At 35.7% G+C, this 10731-nt stretch overlaps 1 protein-coding gene across 2 annotated transcripts; it reads right to left on the reverse strand.

Annotated features, from left to right (window-relative positions):
- Positions 1 to 1010: 1010 nt before the first annotated feature.
- LOC129280050 (coiled-coil-helix-coiled-coil-helix domain-containing protein 7-like) lies at positions 1011 to 10373 on the reverse strand. Of its 2 annotated transcripts, XR_010296366.1 has the most exons (6): positions 10316 to 10373; positions 9652 to 9746; positions 4818 to 4916; positions 2102 to 3952; positions 1855 to 1977; positions 1011 to 1268 (listed from the first exon to the last, which is right to left on the reverse strand). XR_010296366.1 is itself a non-coding variant. In XM_064112680.1 (4 exons), the coding sequence occupies exons 1-4, from the start codon at positions 10356 to 10358 to the stop codon at positions 3860 to 3862; spliced, it is 330 nt and encodes a 109-aa protein (XP_063968750.1). In that variant the 5' UTR covers positions 10359 to 10373; the 3' UTR covers positions 1011 to 3859. The 2 variants fall into 2 exon arrangements, 1 of the variants encoding a protein (XP_063968750.1); XM_064112680.1 differs by having other exon boundaries at positions 1011 to 3952.
- Positions 10374 to 10731: the final 358 nt, after the last annotated feature.

Consider the following 10731-nt stretch of genomic DNA (forward strand, 5'->3'; position numbering starts at 1 on the left):
CTTGGAGGCCTCAAGTCCTTGGTCTAGGACAATATGGCCTTGGTCTTGTCCTTTATTAATCTTGTCTTTCTGGTCTTCCATACAATGAACATTGTAACAGGTGCGGATCCAGCTGGATTAGACACGATAGTTATGAGAGGAAGAGTATTGTGCAAAAAACAATATGGCAGGGCTCCACACTAACCTTTTTGATTTTCTGGTCTGACCTGATCAAACCTAGAATTTACTGGTCCTAAAAAGTTCAGAAAAACATTAATAAAGACTGGAGTTTGTTTTGCTGTCTTTTATTGCTTTATTGTTAACCACCCCCCCCCCCCCATGTTGCGCGCTGAATATGGCACCTGAAATGTTTTTTGTGTCTAATCCAGATGGATCTGCACCTGATTAATAGTCCTTTGAATACCCCTGGAGTTGAAACTTATAGCTATGTATAATTGCAATCCCCTTTGTCATAGAAGTCATGATTGGCAACAAAAAGAAGTTAAAATTTGGCCTTTACCGGTTACCAATGGGCTTGTAATTAACTATGATATTCTATACCTGAAATAAGGTAATTCTGTGCCTATAAATTGTTTACCGTAAATTGCTAAAGAGAGATCAGTCAGTGCTCCCTCAAAACAAAACAAAATATTATTAATGATTGTGCCAGGATTTTACAACATGTCTCTTTCACATCTCACCTTCACTTTGAGACACCTTTTCATAATATTGAATATTTAATTGAATTCAAAGATATCTGATACAGTAGGGCTTACATGTATGTGTACCTGCATGAAATAAATGAAATTACTGAAGGAATTTTATTTTAAAGAAATATTCATTTCATAATCAAACCTGCATAAATCATGAATTAATCATAAATCAGGGATCAGACAATTTTTTGTAATTAATGTGACAGACAACAAAATAATGGTCGAAGTTTGGCAACAAATGTCCAAAATCTCTCCTTTCTGATCAGGTTCATAGTTATGTATTCCAAACCAAAGAAACACTCAGGACTATGCATGTACTTATTGTGTATAGCACAAAGTTTATATAACCATAATTTATAAATGAACTCTATGCAAATGACTTTTAGCAATATGAATATTATTTAATACTGTAATAAATTATGAAAAATTATGTTTCATGAATCCATCTTTCTAGCATTAGATTGTGTTAAATCACCTCCAGGGCTCCGTAACACAGATTAGCGATTAGCGATCGCTAAATGAACTGACCAATCAATATCAATATTACATGCGCATTAAGTTTAAAGGAGAATGAAACTCTTGGAGCAAGTTAGCTTTTGTGAAAGCAGAAAAATCAAAGAATAAGATCAACAAAACTTTGAGAAAAATAGGACTAGCAATAAAAGAGTTATGAGCATTTGAATGTCGAGATCACTAATGCTATGGAGATCCTCCCATTGGCAATGCGACCAAGATCTGTGATGTCACACACGTACAACTCTCCCATTTGGACACTGAAAATATACCCCAAAACATCTCTTTTTGCTCATTCTAATCATATGACAAAACGATTCATCAATGATATAATGTTGTGAAACCTCTGTACTTGTCATCTCATAAAGAGAACACCTCACCTCACCTTGTGATAGACTCTATAAAAGTGAGAATATAAGTGAAATAAGTACTAAAGTAATGAGGGAGTTGTACGTGTGTGATATCACAGATCTTGGTCGCATTGCCGTTGGGAGGATCTACATGGCACGAGTGATCTCAATATTCGAATGCTCATAACTTTCTTATTATTCATTCAATCTTCCTCAAACTTTCAACAATATGTTTCTTTGATTTTTCTCTTTGATATGGATTCAGCTGGTTTCAAGGGTTTCATTCTCCTTTAAAATACTGACCAGGGACCAATCAGGGGTGTTCGTCCATATTTGCAATTCATCGCAAACCTCTGTTACGGAGCCCAGATACTTAATAGCATTATATGACACCTAGATAGATCCTTGTGATTTGATTGGTTGTTTGATATCGTTCATTCAGCCCATTTTGCAATGACGTCGTCAACCGTGCAATTTTGGATCCATACGATTTTGTCCATTGCACGCGCGCACAGAGACTGCAGCTCATGCACCAGCAGTGCGCATGTTGTAATTACGTAACAATCAACAGACCGAACTCGCACTGCATGAGCATGTTTTGCATCAAAATTCATAAATTTCATATGGAAAAAAAAACAATTTTTAGGTGTCATATAAACATATAAACCAAATAATGAACTTTTTTTCATTCGTGCATTCGGTGAAAGATGAAATAATGATTCATTCAACTCGGCTACACCTCGTTGAATGGATCATTTCATCTCTCACCTCATGAAGTATTCTGTCCATTGCACTCATAAACATTCATTATTTGTATACCATTCATTATTTGTATACCATTCACAATGGAAAGTGCCATCAATCACCATTGACGATAGATCACTGGTTTACGTTGTAGATAACAGATGTCTGAATGGACCTACTGATCACCATTGTGACCAAGTATGTACGCGGACGGAACTTTGGTTGCCTGTAATGCCTCACATCTCACAATGCACAGTGCGATCTTATTTGATTGTGATGTGCTATAATGTCACCATTGCTGTTGCATTGCAACACGTCATATTACACAGTTGTCGATGAAATGTGGTGATGATCATCCAAATGACATGTTACAGATCGCCATAGTGATTGATAGTACTACCCATTGTGGGTGGTGATAACATCCGAAAGCTCCCTTATATGCATCACATTTGTATGACTTATGGGGCGTTGCAAGAAACTATTTGCGATCAATTGCAAATATTCTGTTGCAAATTTACAACTGATAGATCAACGTTAGCTGTAGCAAATCAGATTAAACTTCTTGATTCAAGTAGCAAATTAGCAATCAATCACTAATTTGCAATTGGCTGCAAGACATATGACTGATTGATCGCAAGTTTCTTGCAACACCCCATTAGTATCAAATACATACTATTCATGTATTTGGCAGTCATACAAATCAGTGGTGAATTAGTTGTGATAGAGCCTCCAATGGGCCTTAATATTGGACATGATGAAAATAAAGCTCAAATAGTTTGAATGCTCATGAATAATGGGTGCCGTCTTACAAAGAGTTACGATTGATCCAATTTACATGTACCTCAACTATATGGAAATCCATCCATGTCATGGTTTTTCCTCCAAGAAATTTGAACAATGTTCTATGCAAGCAAAGAGGAAGCACACTGAATTGTCAAGACAATGATGAACATGTACATCAGATTGAGAAAACATTTTGAATTAACATGCATTCTATGGGTGTTCCTGGCTTTCTAAATTTTGGTTGATTTGATCAATTGCAACTCTTTGTACGACGGGGCCTGAGGGTCTATTTCATTAAGACTTACATGTATTACAGCAACTTTTCCATTATATTCGCCATCATTGAAACCTTGAGTTTTAAATAGCTGCTAAGCCCAGTAGCATGGTGATTGCTATGATGGAAAAGTTATCGTACATTCTTTTGTCATTAACAAGATATAAACAGACATAAGGAGGATAACTGAGTGGTCTGACAACTTCAAGTCCATGTAGAGAGTTTTAAAAAAATCCTAATTTGCAATTGATTCCCATGATTTGTCTTCAGATTATCAAACACAAAAATTTGGAGGCAAATAATGAATAACCACCATCTTCCACAGTTCTTTGAAAAGTTTCTCTCTGCATGGCATCATCTGTTCCAATACACAGGTTGGTGTTTCTTGCAAAATAAAGTATAAATTGTTTTTTCACTCAGAATATGAAATTGCTTCAAATACATATATCAGTTCATCTTTAAGGATTCTGTATTAAACCCGCATGGATTCTGTCCTGTTAACTTCATGTGAATCCTGCTAAAATTTTCTCCCTTTCTTCTGGATCAGGGAGCACCGGTGTGATTCCGTCTTTCCTTCGCTGTTTCATAATTTTGCCCTGAAAAGAATAGAATAGTGCAAAAATTAACATGTAAAGCAAGTGATTTTTTTCCCCAGGGTTAAACATTTGTTCTTGCTACAATTTTTCCTGTTTTAGTTTGAAGAATTGGGATTTGGTTTGTGATTGCATTTTTAATAGACAAGTTGTTCACATGTGATTAACACTATACCATTTGATCATCAAAACAGAATATGAAAAAGGTTTTGGTTTTAATAAGTATTGATAGTTCTGTGTTGGAAGCATAAATCATATTGCCTCCCCTAGCTCCAACACGTAATCAGTATTTAAGTAGTGTAAAAAGACAAAACAAATATTGAGGGGCCACATGACGCGTGTAGGTGAAAATTTCTAAAAAGATGTGAGAAAGCGAAGTTAGCGAAAAAAAAATTGTCCTCAAACAAAGATCTAATTGTGTAACAAATTTGTTAAAAAATATTCAGAAAAAAGTATATTTCACCAATTTCTACATACTGGTAGCTTTTTTTTCTTTTTCTTCTTGGTCGTGTTTAGAAAAAAATAAATTGAGGGGGGGTGCATGCCCCAAACCCCCTCTTCCTCTCCATCTTTACGCCAGAGACTAAAATATTAATGATACTATTAAGAGCTCAAAAACTTGAGAGATTAATCCCAAAACAAGGTTCAATTGGTGCTGTCATATTCAGTGGTTTCCCATATTTGAGAGATTCACTTAACTTTGGTCTCATCAGGTCCAACATGTACACCAAAGCTGTGGTAAGATGAACCCTCTGATTCTTTGTAGATTTTGGTCAAATCATCACTAATATTTTTTCTCTTACATATGTACTTATCTGATTTTACTATTAACTTGGCATCAGCATGAACTTCTCCTTCAAGCGCTTACCCAAAAGTTCTTGCAATTCTTATAGTTGGCAAAGTATCCTTTACATCTCTCCCTGTCAAAGTTATAATCATGAAGGCACTGGTACGATGCATTCGCTTCCTGAAAAATAAAAGTGAAATAGAAAAGATCAATGAGATTTCTCTGCTGAAGCAGAACAGAACAAACAAAATTTTCCAAAATATTCAAGAGGGAAATCAAGACCAATGAATAATGTACAGTAGGATTGTGTAGCTAATATCGTTTCCACATACTTGGCTATATTCAATTCAATTCAATTTATTTTTCCTCTACAAATGATTTTTAAAACGTCCCCAATAGCGAAGTATATATATGTGACCTGCCACCCCAAAACCAACAATAAGTCGACAATAATGAATATTGAGGTTTTTTATTGAGCTTAAAAATTCACTTCCTAAAGGTTAAGTCCACCCCAGCATATAATAAAATACAAAAGAAATAGTGAGTGGTTGATGTCATCAGTCTCCTCATTTGCATACCGACCAGGATGTGCATATAACTGTTTTGTGAAATTAAACAAAACTTTAAAATGTCATAACTCTCTTTTTTACAGTTTCCGATTTTAATGAAATTTTCAGTGTTATGGTTCTTGGATTTTTCTCTTTTTATTCAAATAAATTTTTTGTTGGGGTGGACTTATCCTCTATTAAAGCTTTAAAATGATATATAATATGTTGAAATTGACCAACAATAACCATTACAAGAACTTGTTTGAATGCAGAGGAGATTAAGCAAGAGCTTAAAAAATAAGGAGAAAACAAGGTTTGAAGTCTGGGGTTCACTCAAGCATGAGATGTGCATACTGTGTAATCTCAGTGAAACTTCCGAGCAGTCCGAAAAAGTAGTGTCCAATAAACTCTTGTATATTTTCGTTAATTCAACTTCATGACTTCAAATTTTCACGGTATGAATAAGAAGAATTGTTCTTTCAGATATTAAGCTATTTTTTAATAATTTTGGGTTTTTGAAGACCAATTTACTTTTTTGGCTATTTATAGAGAACCTTACCTGGCGACTTATTGGTGGTTTTGGGGTGGTAGGTCACATTTGCAATTAATAATCCATTCATGCACAACATCATGCAAATATTAGGCTGCTGTGCAAACCCTTCACTCAAGTTAAAGGTCTGAATGTGCAGTCTGTAATAATGGCAAGTTTTGTATGTACTTGTCTTTGCGTTGAGACCCACTTGTTGATCAAAGTTTCAATCAGGGTCTGTGCCTGCAGACGAAGCAAGTATAGTGTGGTTGATCCTAATTTTCAGGAATGTTAAAAATACCACCCCCCAAAAAAATATATCGGGGCATTTTCAAGGTAACTGACATTACACGGCACAATGTTTTCACACCTTTCATTGTGTGTATCTATAAAACAACAAATGATGGGAGTTTGCTTTTGATAGAGTTAATAAAGTGAACCTTGCTGTATACTCTGATACTAAGTTTTCTTATGTAACATTATTTTTTTACGCATCAGCAAGCAAAAATGTGTCGGTAACTGACATTACGCAAAAGGACATGCAATTTCAGGGTGTTCATTAAAATTGAAATATCTCATGTCCCTGAGTAGACAGCGAAATAATTTGAATATGTAAATATACCTCCGTTACTAGGTTAAGATGTGTCAAAATATTAAACAATTTGTTTTTGTCTTTTGGGGGCTATGATAATTTTTCCACAACCATGCTGGTAACTGACATTACGGTAACTGACATTACACTTAATTTGCCATAGAGATAACACATGGAAGTCAAATGTGTGGAATCATTGCATTTTATCTTCTGTGCAGGGCTTCACATGAAAGTGAGCTTGATGTGGAAGTATACCCGAGTATCTAGGAACATTTCAATGAAAAAACTTTTTCTTTTTCTTAATTCCTTTCTTTGATTTGAACATTTTTATAATTACTTGTTGGTACATGTAACTGACAATGCACATTAACATTTACCAGTGCTATATAGTTTTCAAAGGCATAATTTTCTTGGTACTTATATGTAAGGCTTTTTAAAATCATAAAAGTTTCATAATACTTCACATTTTTAATTATCGAAAGATAAGAAATGTATGTTTTACTTACTCGGGGGGGGGGGGGGGGGGGGGGGTGGGGTAATAGCTGCTACATGTTTTCCTATAGTAATTTAACATTGCATTGACTGTACACATGGATTTTTCTGACTATACACCCATAATATATTCATCAGTTTTATATTGACTTTTTAAACCTTTTCCTTCTCCAACCTCCCCCTCCCCTCAAAAAAGGCAAAATGAATAAGGGTCTCCCCCCCTAGGCTACACGTACCCCTCCCCCGGAACTCATGCAGCCATGTAGTTTTATTGATTTCTATTCTGGTCAGTGCAAGCAATGCTTGTTCATATCTGTCGGATTTCAATTCTCTTCATAATTTGTTTAATCATTTTCTTTGCTAATTTCTTTTTTAAGCTGTCAACAAAAAATAAACTCCAGCTTCTAAACTGAAACTGAACTATTTGTAAATTAGAAAAAAAACAGTTTTAGTAGATCCGTGCAACATTGATCAGAACTGTCAAAGTTCACTTTTCATCTATACTTGTAAACCAAAAACAAAATTGTATCACACATCCACACTACTAACAGGTATAAAAACCAGGAATTTACTTTTAGCGAGGCAATGCTCAAAAGAATCCTAGAAACTAAAAAAGGGACCCTGGAAATCCCCTTCATCACAATGTTAAGCTTAAAAAATGTTGCAGATTTAGTTGGGAAAAGTACCCCCTACCCCCCCCCCCCAAAAAAAAAATAAAAAAACCAAACAAAAAATTGTCTGATACAAACAATTAGGTACTTGGTAAGTACATGTACAAAACAATTTCATAGTAATTTTTTTTGCATGATGGGAATGCAACTTCCTTCATAATTTCATATAGTATTCCTTGTGAACTATACCTTTTAAAAGTCAATAGCAAGCTCCTTCTGGTGTGACTTTTTAAAGTGAAAGACTTAAATAACAAGTATACAATATTTCTTCACCATAAAATTGACCACATATTTGCATTTCAATATTGGTAACCAACGTTTTATCATGGTAACTGACATTACATTTTCCACTTGGTAACTGACATTACATATATTTAATGGTACCCTATGGCTTCATTGTTAATTGGTAATCTTTAATTTTGGTGTAGAAGGGAGGGGTGTTACCTAGAGAGGAAATCTACCAAGTTTCATATAATATATCCTCTTTTCCAGGAAATGAGAAAAAAAAGTTAATGTTTTCGGTAACTGACATTACAAACCATACCACATACTTCATCAATGTTTTTTTATCAGATGAATGAATTACTGGTGTTTCTTTCTGTGGGATTTTAAAAAGTGTCATAATAGCAAGCTAAATCACAGGCAAAAACATCATGATCAAACCTGTTCTTTAAAAATCTGTCAAAACAAAATATGTATCAATATACTATTTTCAACACTAATTTGTATCCATACTTTGGCAGCCATTTTGAAATAAAAAATGGCTGCCAGAGTCGGAAAAAAATTTTGTCTCAGAAACTTCAGGTCTTGTTTTATCAAAAAACATAAAGCATTTGACATGAATATCAATTTGATTTTTTTGCCTCTGTGTCCATCTGTGGTGAAAATGCCCATCGGTAATATGGGGGACCATCTCCCATGGGAGACTTGGTTTACAATAAAAAGTGACAGGATTGGCATCGAGGAAATTTTTCCAAAAACTTCTTTTCGCTGAGCCGGAGGTCATGCCCATCTGTTTTGTTCAGATAGGTGCCGCACTGTGCACAAGCCGCTGGCGGCGAGTGCCCAGTGTGCACCATCTGAAGAAACCGAGCTTTCTCTGCATTTACTTTTACGCACGACAGAGCAAGTGCATTATTTGTTTTATAGAATAGCAACACAGAAACAAATTCTTAAAAAGTTACAGTAGTTTTGTTGGACTTCTCCTGGGACTTCTACCGCACTGGTCTGCTTGAGCGTGCAATGTTAATTTTCGTTGCGCACCTTTTGCACTGCCGTGCATGCACAAAAAAAGTTGGACGTTATGATGTGACGCATATTAGCCAAATGCGTAGACCAAAAGCTTCAGTCTCTGTATTCTGGTTGTTCCGCTGAACTGCGTTGGCTTACTCACGGGGATTATAGTAAAATGTCAGAAATTGTTGAATAAATCCCCAGAAACGACGGTTATTCCTGTCTACCAAATGCGATGCTTGAAATAATAGTTAATACACCTATTTCATAAATGTTAATTAAGTTTGGATAAACCAGGGAGTGGGAGTTGCGCGACAGCCGAAGTAAGTCATTGATTTTCTTCTTTTTAAGTTGATTTTCCCCGTTTTGGTGCATTTCAGGCCAAAACAGAATAGAATAATCTTATTTTGGTCCAGTTCTTTATTTTATATTTTATGAAATAAAGACAAAAATCGATGAGCACCGTCGATTGTGAGCCGTCTGCGTACGAGGAGAAATTTTAAAAACATTTAATATGTTGTTACAAAACTCCTCGAAACAGACGGCTGCCAGCTCTCTTGAGTCTCTATCCAGTTCCATTCCGCACAGGCACAGCCAGCCACACACATGACACAGCACATTCAATTTTCAAATTTCAAAATCACCACTCTCAGCTCATTGATGTGATGATTGAGTCTCAACATACCCATGCCCATGACCATGTCCATAATGTAATAAATATTGATAAAAATAGCTTAAGTCTTAAGCTATTTTTATTAAATCAAGACTCAGAGCTGAGTCAGACTCAGTCTCAGAGTAAAGTAAATACAAAATAGTGTCAAATTTTAAAATAAAAAACTGACAAACTTACAGTCAAACAGGGATTACTGTCTCCATCAGTCCATCGCCTTTGTTTTGTGAATGGCTGTTTCTTCTTTTGTTCTTGGCTCGGAATCGCCACAGGATCTCCCATTTCAATATTCAGAATGAAAGAAAATGTTGAAATAAATACGTACGTGGGACTATGGAGAAATTGTATGCATGTAATGTGGAGTTCTTGTTTTCCCACGGCCCTGGCCGATCAGTTTGTTTGGATAAACCCATGAACCTTGTAGGGGGGATAAAAATAATGTTTTATGTACCTAGTGTACCAATTTATTACCTGATGATCAAAAAGTTTATGAAACATTATATATTGAATTCATTAAAATATACACTTTGTTTGATTTATCATTATACGTTTATATTGATTAAAAAAGGGTGTAAAGTAAATACGTACACCTATAATTTTTAATGGACTATTCCAAATTCCCGGTACCCAAAATGCATTAGAACTTGGACTGTCAACATGGCTGACGGAATCGCGAAAATTACAGATGACGAGAATAATCAATGAAAGACGATTTTGTGATTTGTAGGTGCCAAGGAGCTCAACAAGTGAGTGGGTTGAGTAAAGGCTTGGGCCAAGGTATGGATCCACTTAATTCCTAAACGTTTTTCCCTCTCGATGTCATGCTAGAGTCATTATTTCGTACCGATATGAATATTGTTCCCACCCAGTTTATGTGTGCACTGCATGTGAATGAATGGATGTTTGAATGCAAATGACAAGTGACAGAATTCAAGCAGACCGAACGAGTGTGCATGTGCGTGCATGATGGTGAGTGAGAATGGGTCGAGCTCGACAATCCAGGAGCCGGTCGACTGTCGAGTGTACCGGCGATTGTCCTCTGAGTTGTTGAGCTCCACAACCAAATACAGACAGTTTTTGGCTCACAACTTGAGTGACATTTTCTAAATAACCTCATTGAATGATTGATGACAATTCGACAATATTTTTCTGATTAATTTGCGGCGCTGCAGTTTCTCATGTCACACTGCACTGGCTGACTTCCCCTTCGCCGCCTCTGAAATATTTCCCCACCAAAATTGAAAATATACCCAGTAACTT

Source organism: Lytechinus pictus, chromosome 17 (genome assembly GCF_037042905.1).
Source record: "Lytechinus pictus isolate F3 Inbred chromosome 17, Lp3.0, whole genome shotgun sequence".
Classification (NCBI taxonomy): Eukaryota; Metazoa; Echinodermata; class Echinoidea; order Temnopleuroida; family Toxopneustidae; genus Lytechinus; species Lytechinus pictus.